Source organism: Mesoplodon densirostris, chromosome 11 (assembly GCF_025265405.1).
Source record: "Mesoplodon densirostris isolate mMesDen1 chromosome 11, mMesDen1 primary haplotype, whole genome shotgun sequence".
Lineage (NCBI taxonomy): Eukaryota > Metazoa > Chordata > Mammalia > Artiodactyla > Ziphiidae > Mesoplodon > Mesoplodon densirostris.
Window position 1 is genome coordinate 14505149 of NC_082671.1, and position 16588 is coordinate 14521736.

Consider the following 16588-nt stretch of genomic DNA (forward strand, 5'->3'; position numbering starts at 1 on the left):
TTGTTGCTTGAATCAGAAACCTGGTGATGATCTTGGACACTTTTTCCTTTGTCACCACCACATCCAATCAGTACAGCTTAGTGATTAAATGTGTGGGCTTCCATGTTGGACTCTATGAATCCTAGTTCTAATTGTGGGGAAAATGGGTAAGTACCTTGGCTTCTCTCTGTTTCAGTTTCCTAACATACAAAATAAAGACAATAATAATTCCCAGATCATAGAGTTACTGTAAGAGCTACCTGAGATAATTAAATGCCCAGTGGAAATCCAATAAATGGTTTCTTCCTATTATTCTGCCTGTGAATCTCCTATGTTCTTCCCCTTCCCATCCCCATCCTGCTATCCTAACCTCAGACCTCATTATCTCTTACCAATATTCACTTACCCACAGTCACCATCCTGAGCTAACTTCTGTTTAGCCCCTACCAATGTATCCTCTACATTTTTTGACTGAGTGTTCTTTTTGAAACACAAATCTGTCATCTTATTCTGCCCTTGAATCTTGTGCTGCAGTCAAACAACTGCTCCTGTCAAAAGTCCAAACAACTTGCAGTTTGCAGAAGAAGCTGTTCTGTTTCACACTTTGCCATGTTGCTTATGCTCCGTCCTAACGTTACCTGAAATGCTCCTGCCTCTGCCCTTTGTTTGTCTAACAGATATCTGTCCCTCTTTAGACTAAAAATGTCCACAGCAACATTTGGGGTCCCAAGTGAATTTCTGGAATCTTGCTGTTTCTCACGAAGAGATGGAGCCAGCTTCCCCTCTTTAAATCTAAACAAGACTCTCTGACTGCCTCAACAAATAGAATGCAGTAAAAGTGATGCTGCATAGCCCCTGGCTAGGTCACAAAAGACAATATTGTTTCTGCCTGGCTTTATTTCTTTTGGGGGATACTTGCCCTGGGGTACCAGCCATCAAGCTTCAAAGAAGCCCAGAGTAGCCCTTATAGAGAGACAACATAAAAAAACCCACATGGAGAAGCACAGTAGCATCAGCTACTGACTGGAACCCTCCTTCTGTACATGTATGTATATGTATATGTAAGTACATATGTGGAGATGTAGATCTCCACAAAAATCTCTGTCTTCATGGACCACATATTCTCTATTACCTTGTGGCCACATGTAGGAAATAAAGATCCTGTAGTAAAAGAGATATCGTCAATGAAGCAAGAAGAGAGGAAAGTATCCTTTTAGCTAGACTAACTCATTAATGTGAAAAATCATTTACGATGTAGCATGGATCAGCAGAGAAAGCTGGAAGGAGAGAAGCCCTTGGATTTTTTCCACCTGCTCATCTAGCCAGTGAACTTCATGGACAGTTATGCAGTCAAGCTTCCTGGTAATTTAAGCCTTCTCTCGTGAGCTGCATATGGTGATCTGGGCCGGCCGTCTGGGATGTGACTCCTGCTTCGAGAGTAACGATAAAGTTTCCAGCACTCACTGTCATTGTGAGAGGCAGACTGTTGTCGAAGTGTTATTATTAATGAGAATTACTACTGGACAGCTTGAACTAGAGGATAATTTATTCTCCGTGAACTTCCAATTGCAGTAAAACGGTTCATTCACTGCCACACTTATCCATCTTGTTTGTTCCTGTCTTTCAGGAGTGGTTGGCTGCAAAGAAGTAAGGCAGAACCGTACAAGCTGCATGAAGACAGAAGTCTGCATTTATGGAGATACCATAGAAACTGGTCAGGAAGGTTTCACTCATGAGTGAGTATGTGGTAAGAAGCATAGGGTCTGCTCTAGGGGGTCCTAACCAATTCATGGGAATCCAGGCACCTACGCTGTGCAGTGTATCACACCAAAATGGGAAATCAGTGTTTCCAGATGGCCTCTCACTGCTCTGGCTTCTGAAGCTTACACTTCCTCTCTGGCATTTCTGACAGAGAGCTCTTTCTCTTATTTTAAAATTTAGCATATTCTCTCGACTTGCCTTCTCGTTTTGCTTCCGGAGATTGGGAAAATGAAAACTGACATGATGACGACATGTGTACTTTCTTGGTAGTTTCTTCAATGTTATGGTGACTTCCCCCTGATTTTTGCCAAATTTCTGCCTCCCGTTGATTCCATTTTTCTCCTTCTTTTATCCCTGGTAGCAGTGTTACCTTGCTCTTTGCATAAATGTCATTAAATGTGCTCCTGACTTGCTGCTACCATGGTAATAGACACTTGTCATAGGCTCTTGACTCATTACTGTATTTATATGAGACTTGGTCACTTGTGGTTTAACAAGCTTAAGCAACAACCTGATTCCCAGCCAGTAAATGGATTCAAACCTGTCTAAGATGGGTGATAGATTAAGGTTTGGGTGCTGTTATTATTTAATAATTAGGAAAGTCTCTGAGTAGACTAGTGACAATGTATCACTGGGGGAAAAGATCTTGGCTGTCAAATAGCATCCATTCTACTGTAGACAACCTCAGTGGGACACAGAGCTAGAGAGAGAGAGTGTATGCATGAGAAAGAGAGAATGAGACAGAGAGACAGAGATAGGCAGAGAGAGACAGAGAGGCTGGGTCTTGTCATCATGATCCTCGATTATCTTTGACACTTCCACTAAACTCACTGGAGAACAGGGCTGGAGGAATCCCAGGAATATCTGTGGAGAGGCTAAGGAAGTGGAGAGACTAGTTGACCTAAGGCTCCATCTTGATCTAATGATGACTGTCATTTGAGGAACAGACAGCTTATGTTGTGATTTAAGGAACACCCTACAAGGTTCCCTACAACAGTTTTGAGATAGAAGTACCCACTCACTACCATAGAGTCTGAAATCCTGCCCTTAGAGTCATGCCTTTGGGTGTAAGCAGGAGAACAATAATTATTCACAAAAAGGGAGGGAGGGGGCACTACCTAGGGGTGTTAAAAGTCCCTGTTGTTTCCATCCAGCAGCGACTGATGGAAGAAGTCACGTTCTTTTGTGTTGGGAAAGAAAGAGACTGAAATCCCTTGAGCTAAGGCATTGTCTTCCATGGAATTGCCCTGAGAATACATAAAAATCTATTATGGACAACAGCTTTACTGAGAGGCAGCTATAGAGAGAGGGCTAGCCCCTGGAATTTGTAATCAGGATCCCTAGGTCCAAATTTTTACTTTGTCCATTCTGCATGTATAACCTTTGGAAAATTATCTATTTTTTATTTTTTTATTTTTTGGCCACACCGCACGGCATGTGGGATCTTAGTTCCCTGACCAGGGATCGAACCTGTGGCCCCGGCACTGGAAGCACAGAGTCTCAACCACTGGAACACCAGGGAAGTCCCTGGAAAGTTATTAACTCCTTTGTGCTTCGTGTTTTGTATCTGTAAAATGGGGTCTACAATTGTACTTAAAGAGTTACTGTGATGATTAATGAGTTAATATTAAATAAAAACACTTAGAACAGTGTCTTGTACTCAGCAAGTACTACAGGAGTCTTCACAAATATTAATCACATTTTGGGGGGTGAATTTGTTTTTCTTAACCCATTCTTTCCTAAGCAGTTTGGAATTGACTGTAGCACATCTGAGGGCATTTTGTTGAAAGGGGAAGGAAAGGATGCTTTTGAGCCCAAGACCCTCTTTCCTGACCCCAGTGTGGTCAGTCTGGGCAGGTCTTTTCAGTGGGATGCTTCTGACAGCCTAAAGTCCACATGAGGATAGTGCCTGGCTCCACAGAGGAAGCTGAGGGCAGGGAAAGAGATGTTAGAAACCTGCTGTTTTGGGGTCACAGTCTCTGACCCCAACGTGGTCTTTCTTTTTATTCTTGGTCCCTTTTGGATTATTCAGAGAGTGTTTCACCTAAGTGGCTGGGGATGATCCAGTGTTGGTGACATTATGAGTGTCATTTGTAGAAGGGGCTGGCTCTTTAGAGACAGAGGGACCAAGGTTCTAGTCCTGTGACATCCAGTATCTCTGTGACTCTTGATAACTTAATGTCTCAGAGCTGCAATGTCTCATGTACAAAATGGGCAGTGCCAAAATGTGCCTACTTCCCAGGAGTGGTGCCAGCCAAATGTGACGATACACGCGACAGCAACTTGTAAAGTGTAAAGGGTTGTCATTATGAGTGGGTCCTTTCATTTCCCTGTTCTCTACAAGCAGACCTGAATGTTAGCAGCACCTGTGTGCTGTCATCACTTGGCTGTTGATTTCATTTAAGAACCTTACCCATAAGCCTGTGACCGGTAATTGTATGTCAGCTTCTCTAGCAGTGGTGATGGGCTATGCCCACCACTGGACTGGTTCACGGTCCTAATGCTGAAGCTCTTTTCTCATCCAACAAGGGATCCTGAGAGTTTTCAGAAGGGGTGTTTCTCCCTCCTTCAATTTGTAAATCACATAATATTAGTAGGAAACTTTTTGGAATCATGAGCTGTATTTTGGTGATACTGTTACTCTGATAGTCGACAAAACACTTTCAGAAACCAAGAGAATTAGAGGTTGGCCAGAGTGGCATGAATGCTATGGAATGATGCTATATATCAAGATTATCTGAAGGGGATATGAGAGAGAAGGGATTAAGCTGAGTCAAGAGATGAGGGGTAATATCCCAGAAGCTTGAAAAGATTTACCAACTCGCAGGAGCAGATTTCTGAGTGTTATTTTAGAAAGTCCCTCTGATGGAAACATTTTCACTAGCAAATTTACATAATAAAAGTATGGTTTTCTTAATTTTATATACAGTCTCAATGCAGTGACTTTTGGCTGCATTGGATTGAAGCGTTGCAAGAAAAAAAGAAAGAGGAAAGAGATGTGGACGTCAGTTATGGACAGAATCAGCTGGGGTCAGATCTGTGCTCTGCAGGTCACAGAAAACATTTTCAAGTACCTTGCCTTTCAGGTCTCCCTCTTGGACAGAAATAGAGCACCGAAGATGCTTCTTAGGGAAGACTTCATTTTCCCAATCTTTTACAACTGGAAAAGGGAGCAAATGAGTGGCTGGGTACAGACCCTTGACACCAAGTGACTGGGAGTCAATGGAACACTGCAGGGACACAGAACTTTGCCAGCCAATGAACACATTCCTGGAGAAATACAGTACGGAACCCAGCAGTCTCCTACAAACAACGCATCCCTTTAAGTTAATTGGTGTTACAGAGAAGCTGAAATGCTCCGCTTATTTACAAAGCTACAGATTTATGTAAAGCAAAACCAATTACACTTAATGCCTAAACTATTCCAGGTGCTCAGTGATAATGTTGCTAAGCACTAGACAAGAAACTGGTGCATGAATGCATCCTGTTTCCAATGGAAGCGTGTGTAGTTCCTGCAATTTAGCTAATCATGAGCGTCAGCCCTGATGTGAGGATTCTAAGCTCTTTTGGTGTTCGCTTAGGGTCATCTTTATAATTCTGTAGCTCTCTTTTCATCTCTAAGGACGAGTGAAATCATAATGAGCACCTTTTTCTATTATGATGTAGAAATTAAGGAGAGGAAGGCAAATTTGGGGCGGTGGCGGGTGGGAAACAAAATAAGGCAAACCCTTTTTCTAATGGTGAGAGGGACCGTTAGAGCTTCTGACTTGTACCGAGACGAGATGTTTAAAGGTTTCTTGATCTTTGGGGTGTTCATTAAACCCAAATCGCAAACTTGGCATTTAACGTTTTGCAGCAAAGAAAGATTCTAAGGAAGATCAAGGATTGGCCTCACTGTTTTGTCAGAGAACAAATGCTGGGAAACAAAAGGATTTGCAAAAGTTATAGGGCAAGAATTTTTGTCTGTAAGAGTTTGTCTTTTCATTTGTCCTCAGAACAAACAAACAAAAAATAGTTTGAGTAAGAGAAACACCTGGTGCTTTACAGCTGTTCTTTTGCAATTAAAAATGCATATCACACCTAATCAAGATGTGTAAACCTTTTATTCTACAGATCTAAAATATTTTAGGTCACAAGGGAGGTGCTTAACTGCAGAATCATTTGCAATCAACTGATAAACACCCCTCTCCTATCCAGCTTGAACTGTCCCGGAAAGCATCGGTGCTCAGATTTCAGGGAGCCTAAGACTTGGGAAGGTTTGTTAGAACTGCCGATTCCTGGAAAAAGGTTTGGGTTAAAGCAGTCTATGGTAGGGGCCAGAAAGAGTTGCCTGAAGCAGGGGGTCCTTAACAAAACTTTGACAAGCACTGCTACAAAGATTTGGGACACTAGTTGTATTTGCCTTTTTTTGGTTTAAATGAGTTTTTTTCACATTTCTTTGCTTATACGGGAGAAATCTCTTTTAGAAGATAATTTTCTGAGTGCGTTTGAACTGGTAGCAGCGGAGACTAAAAGACGTCCTTCGGACTAGGGAATCTCTTTAAGCATCCCTGATTGATTTGATCACTTGCCCTTCCCCCCACACTCATTTAACCTTCCGTAATTTTCTTCTTTCCTTCAATCTCAGTAATTCCATCATTTACATTTATTTTACAGTTTCTTCAGTATGTGAATATTCTCTTTTTGGTAAGGACCTCTATTTTAGTAATGCTGCTCTTGGATTCAGAGACTATTTCCTTAATTATAACTTGATAGTGTAATAGCAAGATGAAGTATAGTGAAATTGTGTATAGGTTTATTATTTACTCTGACATAGACAGTATATGATCACTATGCCTGGCATGCAGTAAGTACTCAATAAATGCATTGAAAGAAAGAATGTTAACATACTGTTATTTTGAGCCTACGGACACATGAAAACTAAAAAATGTCATATAGGGTGCTTTTAATGGCCAAACCATTGTAAAAAGTTTTAAAATATTGTGATGCATAGGAAATATTAACTTTTTGTTGTCAGAGAGTAATTACTTAGACTTTGAAATTAATTCATTAATTCAAAGGCATAGCATGTTAATGCAAAAGCGTAATAGTCATAATTATGACTAGAGGAGTCATAATTAGTCTTTGTAAAGTACACAGATAATATTCATAAGGCCACCCTCACACATATTAGCTCTAAAACTAAAACGCATAGTGTCTAGCAGAAGAAAACAGGGAATACTCTGCTCATAAGACAGGTTGAGTCAAATAAAGTTTCATAGGGCTGTTTCCCAAAGATCAATACTTGAAGAAAATTCCTGTGTACTGCCATAAAATTTCAGAGACCTTTCATGGAGGGGAAGTGTTTCTTCAAGATTACTTCCACTGATGTTCTGGGCATTAAAATGATTTAGATTACAATATCTAAAAAAGAAAGAAAGAAAGCTTTTTTTAGGACCAGATGTAGATGACTTGATAAATCATTTGCCTTCCCCCCGTGCTTGTCTTCCTTTTATTATAGGCCCGTAGATACTGGCACAACAGTGATGATTATTTAAGAGCACTGCTCACCAGAACAGTCTTTATAAAATGACAAAAGGAGTTTTAGGACATATTAAGGTGTCTGATGAGGACCTTTAGATGGCGCTCTTTTACAACCTGCAGTGAGTCTGACAGAGAACTGGAAAGTCTGGAATTATCAACCTTGTAGATTTCACGGCGGCAGGACTCGAAAGATTTATCAGATGCACTGAAGGTTTGTAAATTCGGTGCTGAGACTGTGTGGAAAACACCACTGTCAAATAAAAAATCCATGAACATATTTTTTAAGTGTGTGCCCTCTATCCTTGACTCAAGAAAAATCTGGATTTCCCATCTTCTAAGTGCCAGGCAGCATGCTAGGGCCCAGTGCTCACCCTAACTTACTGAATTCTCACTATAACCCTGGAAGGGTGGAACCATCCCCATTTCACAGACAGAAATACTGAACTTCTAGGAGGTTAAATAAGTTGCTTAGGGTTTGTATGAGTAATAGTTGGCAGAGCCTGGGTTTGAAACCAGGACTCTCTTATTCAGAGTCCTGGCCTTTTCCCTCTATGGCATGCTGCCTCTAAAGGCAACTTATTTCTTAAACATTTTTGAAGAAGTTCCAGGAGGAGAGGAATTTCAGACTGCTTTATTCACTGCTGTATTCCTAGTGCCTTGATGAGTGCCTGGTACATAGCAGATGTACAATAAATATTGGTTGAATGAACAAATGGTCAAGGGCCATAAGAATCCCAGTGGGAAATAGATACCCAAGGCAATGTGTGCCTTTGAACTAATGTAGTTGGTTCTAGCTACTTAATCTCTGCAGGCAAATTTTCCAGATTCTCCTTTCTTCTGACACATGACACACATTCTTTTCTTGTGGAGGCTGATCAACAGGTGGTGGTGGGTATAGTTAGTTGAACTGAAGGGACTGGTTTCCTCCCCCACGAGAGTTAAGGGGCTGTCAGGGAGCAGGAAAAGGGCTCCTCTATGGCACTTAGAAGCAGCAGAGTCTAGGAGAAAGTGTATGGGCTTTGGAGACAAACTAGGGTTTGAATCCTACTTGTGTGAACTTAGTCAATTTACTTAGTTAGATTTTCACTTTAGTTTTCTTACTTATAAAGTGGAATGGTATGATCTCCATAACAGGGAGGGGGACAAACCTGCTGCTTAAGACAGAAATGCTCAACACATGGAAAATTAATTTCTTTCCTTCATGCTTTGTTTCACCCTCTCTTTTTTACCTTCCCTCAAAAAGTATGCAGGAGAAAAGAAAGTATACAGGAGATGGAGAAGATTTGGTAAGAATCCAATTTCTTTCTGAATAAACCCTACATTATCCCTTAGTTCCTTTCATCTTTGGTTCCTTCAATCTCTGGTTCTTTGTATTTTTTATTCTTGCCTCCTTCTCTGAACCCCAACTCCATCCACCATCTCTCACTTTACAGTAACTCACTTGCTCGACAATTACAGAAGAATCATACTTAAATATTTTGAGTACTAGGTGCCAGCTCCATGTAGACCAGTACTTTGTTTTCTTTGGTTTTATTTTTCTAGTGCTTGGAACAATGCTTAACATGTTGGTTAAATGAATGGATAAATGAATAAATGAATCAGTCTCTGAGCTAGTAGGTTTTTGGTTCCAGCACTAGTTCTACCTGAATTCAGCCCACAATCATGTTCATCTTAACCATATCTCAGCATGAGTCTAGGTAAAGAATAAAAAGAAGGGAGCATAAGGCAACATCTGAGGCCATTATTATTACTGCTAACACTTTGGCAATTTACTCATCCTCACAGCAATCTTATGACACAGTTACCATTCTTATTATTTCCTTTTTACAAAGTAGAAATTGAGGCTTAGCAAGGTTAAACAGCTTAAAGTTTGTGCAGCTAAGTTGTGGGACTGGATTCAACTGGGCTGCCTCTAGAGATTGCCTTTTAAACTACTTCATGAAAGACAGGGTCAACTCTTACAGTGGGAGCGTAACTGAAATTGAGAAACAATGCAGGTTTGTGAGAATTACTGGATGGGCACCACTCGTGCTTGGAGGTGATGGACAGAGGGGAGAAAGGTCTTGCCTTCGTTTTCAGTTTTTGTTGCCAACACTTTTTGCTGCAAAGCTGGGGACATTTCTGTTGAATCCTTCTGCAAGAATCTGACTTTCTAATTTGGTTTTCAATCGAAGAATGAGACAGGCATTTTAGGGAAATTATGCATCCTGGAGGGTCACTTCGATAATATACACTTCGGAAGCTAAGAAATTTTAAAATTCAGGGAGCCATTAAGACTTTTGATTTTGTCATTAATTCTGTCTTGCATGAGGTTTAAGTACCTCTCTTATACTGGACCGTAAGCTCCATGAGAGCAGGGACACAGGTGACATAAACATTTACTGATACTGACTTTATGTCCTTCTAACTTATTACAGTGCCTATCACACAACTGATGCTCCAAAAGAGATTTTTTAGATGAACAAAAGAATAATTCAGGCAAGGAATAAGTGGCAATAGATGAGATACTAAATAGATAAATGAATGAAAAGAAGTGAGGAAAATAAAAATCTGTTTAGTTCCTGCTATGTGGCAGACATCGAACTTGGTCCTTTATCAAAATTCATCTCCCTACAAGGCCCACAAAAGGTTGGAATTACTCTCCTTATTTTACATGTGTGAAAACAGAGACTCAGAGAGGTTAGAGAATTTGCTCAAAAGGACACAGCCATCCAAGAATGCGTCAGTGAGAGGAAGACAGGTTGGCAATGGATGGATGGGAGATAATACATATTAAGCCACTGAATGGTCTCAGGTGACTGACTGGCTAAATGATTTTGCAAGGTTGTTATTGACCTTGAAATGGTCACTGCTGATTTAAAGGCCTGAATGGAATCCAAATCTTAAGCATCATTAGATTTTTAGCTATTTGTTTAATGATATTTGCTTTTAATGATAATGACTCATTCATTCTTATTATTGATATGGTTATTTCTAACTCTAAAATGGTACTATATGGTGGAGAAAAAAAAATCTTGTTTTAGAATTGAGCAAAGAACTATTTTATTATAAGGACCAATGGAAAAAATGAAGTCTATACTGGCACAAAAACAGAAATGTAGATCAATGGAACATGATAGAAAGCCCAGAGATATACCCACGCACATATGGTCACCTTATTTTTGATAAAGGAGGCAAGAATATACAATGGAGAAAAGACAGCCTCTTCAGTAAGGGGTGCTGGGAAAACTGGACAGCTACATGTAAAAGAATGAAGTTAGAACAGTCCCTAACCCAATACACAAAAATAAACTCAAAATGGATTAAAGACCTAAGTGTAAGGCCAGACAATATAAAACTCTTAGAGGAAAACATAGGCAGAACACTCTATGACATAAATCACAGCACGATCCTTTTTGACCCACCTCCTAGACAAATGGAAATCAAAACCAAAATAAAAAAATGGGACCTAATGAAACTTAACAGCTTTTGCACAGAAAAGGAAAACATAAGACAAAAAGACAACCCTCAGAATGGGAGAAAATGTTTGCAAGTGAAGCAACTGACAAAGGATTAATCTCCAAAATTTACCAGCAGCTCATGCAGCTCAATATCAAAAAAATGAACAACCCAATCCAAAAATGGGCAGAAGACCTAAATAGACATTTCTCCAAAGAAGATATACAGATTACCACCAAACACATGAAAGAATGCTCAACATCATTAATCATTAGAGAAATGCAAATCAAAACTATAATGAGTTACCACCTCACACCTGTCAGAATGGCCATCATCAAAAAATCTAGAAACAATAAATGCTGGAGAGGGTGTGGAGAAAAGGGAACCCTCTTGCACTGTTCGTGGGAATGTAAATTGATACAGCCATTATGGAGAACAGTATGGAGGTTCCTTAAAAAACTAAAAAACTACCACACACCCCAGCAATCCCACTACTGGGCATATACCCTGATAAAACCATAATTCAAAAAGAGTCATGTACCACAATGTTCATTGCAGCTCTATTTACCATAGCCAGGTCATGGAAGCAACCTAAGTGTCCATCGACAGATGAATGCATAAAGAAGATGTGGCACATATATACAATGGAATATTACTCAGCCATAAAAAGAAACGAAATTGAGTTATTTGTAGTGAGGTGGATGGACCTAGAGTCTGTCATACAGAGTGAAGTAAGTCAGAAAGAGAAAAACAAATACCGTATGCTAACACGTATATATGGAATCTAAAGAAAAAAAAAGTTCTGAAGAACCTAGGGGCAGAACAGGAATTAAGATGCAGACGTAGAGAATGGACTTGAGGACACGGGGAGGGAGAAGGGTAAGCTGGGACGAAGTGAGAGAGTGGCATGGACATATATACACTACTGAATGTAAAATAGCTAGTGGGAAGCAGCTGCATAGCATAGGGGGATCAGCTCAGTGCTTTGTGACCACCTAGAGGGGTGGGATAGGGAAGGTGGGAGGGAGATGCAAGAAGGAGGAGATATGGGGATATATGTATATGTATAGCTGATTCATTTTGTTATAAAGCAGAAGCTAAACATTGTAAAGCAATTATACTCCAATAAAAATGTTAAAAAAAAAAGTAAAGAAAAAGTGAAGTCTAAATGGAAATGTCTTGCTCCGAATATCTGTTAAATTTCTCTAATATGCTGACTGGTCCAGTCATGGAATACAGGATTCCCATTGGCTCAGTGATGGCTCCCAGATCACACTTTCATGGACTCAGAAATTGTTCATCTTACCACACACTTACTTACCTTTGTGAAACACTTCAGAATCCCAGGGCGTTCAACAACGTTAATGATGCCAAGAAGAAGAAGAAGCTTTCTAAATTGCCTTTGTTTAATGTGTTTGGAAACCAATTGCCTGTTTGGAACAAATGTAATTGTTATTCAACTGTGGAGCTGTAAGTTTCTGTGAATATTTTATCATGCCATAATTCATAGAGCTTTATTCGCTTGAATAATATCTACAAAGCAAAAAAGCACATCTGAAACTCAGAGTTAAAATTCATTTAATTCTGTAATTAACAGTAAAATAACAAGCAAGGCAGGCCAAATGTTTTGAGGGTCAAAAAAACTTGATTTGCATAATACAATATAGGTGTCAGAAGAACTGGGTTATAAAAGTAACCCTGATTATGCTATTAATTTGCAGGAGCCACATTTGTCTTTTTCATCATTATATGTCTAATACCTAGAACAGTGCTTGGCACCCCCATAGGGATTGTTTGGTAAATATACATTGAATGTATGAAAAATATTTACCATCACCAGATAGCTGGTTGCATGTGCTAATTGTAAGGCTAGTGAGATAATATATGTAGATGTCAGATATTACTTTGTTTTGATAACTTAGATAAGATAATCCAGTGTTACCTTGTTATAATATCACAGACCCTGTCGATCAAATACTTGCAGTCTCTGGTTGATGTGAAGATTTTCTTTTAACCTGATGAGTAATTCCTTCAGTTTAATACCCCTAAGTAAGGAATCCTCACTTCCTTTTGATGTCCAACTGAGTATATATGAAACTAATTAGGATTCAGGTAATTTCTTTTACTTTGCTCCTAAGTTGTGACTTTTACTTTGATCTTTGCTAGAACTCTCTTTTCATATCTACACCTATGTATCTATATCCATATTATCTCTGTCTTATACACACATTCAATTGTTCTTCAGTTGGTTTTTGAGATATTATTATTAAATACATTATATGAAATATGATGTATTATATCATACATATTATACATGCAGCACTTATTTTTATGCAATACTTTAAAAACAGGAATGGAATCTTAGTATTAACAAATATATCACACATATATAGCATTACAGAAGTTTAAAAGATTGATTAAAAGGTAAAATCTATCTTCAGAGAGAAAACGTAAATTCAATTGCCGTTCTGAATGGGCAGAATATTTCCCCTCAAAATGCTATGCATTATGAGAGCAGGAATGGATCATCTGTGAACAGTCAGATGCCAAGATTCTTGGCATTTCCTTGCTTTTTTACAGGAGCAGCTCCTACATTGGGTTGTGAGCAATCCATCTACATTCCAATAGACTTGATCTTCAGTGTCATCTTTCGCACATGGGTTATGGGTTGCTTCCTGAACTAGAATATTGTTCTTGGCCTCTCCCTTGACAGTGTATACTTTTAAATGGGGTTTGAATTAAATGCTCTGTTCAAGGTTGATAGTCAGCAAGTGCATAAGCATGACAGCTGTGAATAATTGTGCCATTTCCCATTTAAAGCTGCTTCTCTTCTGTCATTTAACTTCCCAATGACTATTATTATGGACAACCATGAAAATTAGCTTGTGTCCATTATAGTCTAGGACCTATAATGAAATCTGGTATTGAGTTTAAAGCTATTTTGTAAGTTCCACTCCCCCATTTTATTAATTTGTGTTCCATTACAATGGAAATGTATGGTTTTATTGCTATATTGACATGCTGCCTTTATCTGATATTTAGGAGAAATTTCCCTGAATGTTTCCCTCTATGTCTGTCTGTCGGGTATTGCGTAACCCTCTTAATGTGTGTGTGTGTGTACAGACACTAAACATTTGATTGTACTTGAATGGGGGAGTCAGGGTAGAGAGGTCAAGGTAAGGTGAGATAGCATCACACTTATTTTCAGGAAGAACTACTCCATCCTGCTAAGCCTGTTCAAACAGTCCTCTTTCCTTCTTTCTCTTGAGTTAATATCCCACTCATATTTTTGTCCTTTTCATTTCACATAAGCACTTTGCATGTCATGCGATTATACCATTTTATCACCGTGTTTCTCTGGCTAGAGTAAAAGGAGTTTGCACAGAGTATGCAAAGCTTCAGACTTAACATGGCATTAATTCTTCCCGGAGCATGCATTTTAGTCCATAACAAGTAACTGGAAAGACTATCTTTATTCTATAACAAAGTCAGCTGAGGGAGAAGAATACCAATTTTGTAAGATCTTTAAAGGTAAAACAATATTTCCAAGAAATTGTGCAATTACAGCGAATACCAGCCTATCAGGAGATGGCGCTAGATCCCCCGGGCATGCCGGTGTGCTTGCGTCTCTGTCACTGGGGATGCCGGGGTGGGCACACATGAGAAGCACTGTGACTTGGCATTATGTGCATGTGGGGTGACAGGAGGATGTCGTACTAGAAAAGTTAAAGGCAGTGGAAATTTACGAGTAACACAGGATAGTTTGTGAGCGGAATTATCTTAAAAATAAAACGAAAGAGTGCCATACCACCTGTTCAGATTCCTGATAATACTCCTCTATTGTTTCTTTATTTCTTTTTTAAAAAAAATTTTATTGGGGTATAGTTGATTTACAATGTTGCATTAGTTTCAAGTGTACAGCAAAGTGAACGTTATACATATACATATATCCACTCTTTTTTAGATTCTTTTCCCATATAGGCCATTACAGAGTATCGAGTAGAGTTCCCTGTGCTATACAGTAGATCCTTATTAGTTATCTATTTTATATATAGTAGTATTCTTTCTTAAATATAATTTTCGTGTTCAGCTTTCTTCCTAGTGCTGAGCTCATTCCAGCCCCATATTTTGGCCTCCTTTCGATAATTTAACATTGACTGTATAGCTAATTTACATGGTAAGCTTTGTGGTAAAGAGAACCGTCACCAGAACTGATAACATGGAACAAACACTAGCATCAAGTTGGAGAGAGAGATTCTTTATGAAGCTTAAATTTGTTTTATATGTATGGAGAGATTGTGTCTATGTAAAGAGATAGCATTGGGTATAAAAAGATATACCCCGGGCCTCCCTGGTGGCGCAGTGGTTGAGAGTCCGCCTGCTGATGCAGGGGACACGGGTTCGTGCCCCGGTCTGGGAGGATCCCATATGCCGCGGAGCGGCTGGGCCCGTGAGCCATGGCCGCTGGGCCTGCGCATCCGGAGCCTGTGCTCCGCAACGGGAGAGGCCACAACAGTGAGAGGCCCGCATACCGCAAAAAGAAAAAAAAAAAAGATATACCCAATGGAAATAGTATGGGCTTTGGAATCAGAGAGACTTTTGAAGTCTCTATTATTTAATAGCTTTGTTGTTGGGCATTTGGTCAACTGGACCCCTTCAACCTTCGTTTCTCCTCTTGAAAATGACAGCAGTACCTCTCTCACTGAGCTGTTATGAGAAGTAAAAGAGATAATAGAAGTGGGGGGTTAGGCACAAAGGAGGCACCCATAAGCATTAGGTTATCACCTCTCCCCTCTTTAGAGATGCTCATACAAAATCACATAGCCTGAGCTTGATCTTGGGCCCATTTCCTGTTAGATACTTCTTCATGTTCTGTGTGCCTTTTTTTTTTTTTTTTTTTATCATTATCCCAGGACTGGTTGTAAAATGTTCCATTTAACATTGTCAGTTGACTCAGCTCTTAGGTACTATAAATTTATTTTAGGAGCTTATAAACTTTTATTGTCATAATTCACATTTGTGCCATTTTTCATCTGACATTTCTAGTACCTGATTGAAATCGGGAATATCCTTGCAAAAGGAGACAAAGTGAAGACTTTAGGTCTCGAATGGGACTGACTAGACTTCTCTAGGTCTTAGCTGGGGTGGACAGGCAGGTTATCAACATGAGAAGAAAATAGCCACATAAAGAGTCCAAGGAATGACAAAGTGCTATTTGTTAATGCTGACAGTGAGCCCCAGTCACGTACTTTAATTGTATAACCAGCTAGTTAGTAATGAGTGTTAGGCTGTTGAGGTAATAGAGCACTTACAAAATATTTGGCATTGCTCACAGTTTCCTCAAATATCTCTTGCTCAGCTAGGTTTATTTGTTCATTTGAAAATCATTTGTTAAGAAATTTTTATGTGCCAGGAAATGGGCATTCCAAGTTGCTTAAGAAAAGGAGCTCATGGATTAGTAAGGGAGACACGCACACCTCGTTTTATTGCACTTCACAGATACTTCATGTTTTACAAACTGAAAGTTTGTGGCCACTCTTGTCAAGCAAGTCTATCAGTGCCATTTTCCCAAAGGAATTATTATTATGACCATATGTACATTGTTTTTTAGACATAATGCTATTGCACACTTAATAGACTACAGTACAAGGAATGTACAGTGTAAATAAAACTTTTATATGCACTCTAAACCAAAAAAATTCACGCGACTTGTTATTGCTTTGTTTTACGAACCTGCAATGTCTCCGAGGTATGTCTGTAATTACTCTCAAGCATTAGACTTTATAGATACTAAATGCAATGTTTCTATTTATCTTAAATGATCATGGTCATTTTAGAGATAAACAGACTATGGACTTATCTAAGCTAGTTCTTGTATGTTATTGAC

At 39.3% G+C, this 16588-nt stretch overlaps 1 protein-coding gene across 1 annotated transcript in view; it reads right to left on the reverse strand.

Moving 5' to 3' along the window:
• Positions 1-6995: 6995 nt before the first annotated feature.
• The window catches only part of SLC15A5 (solute carrier family 15 member 5), a 71765-nt gene continuing 62172 nt past the window's right edge, over positions 6996-16588 (reverse strand). The window contains 2 exon segments of the mRNA XM_060114154.1: positions 6996-7143; positions 12023-12131. Of these exon segments, the coding sequence (XP_059970137.1) occupies positions 6996-7143; positions 12023-12131 (257 nt within the window).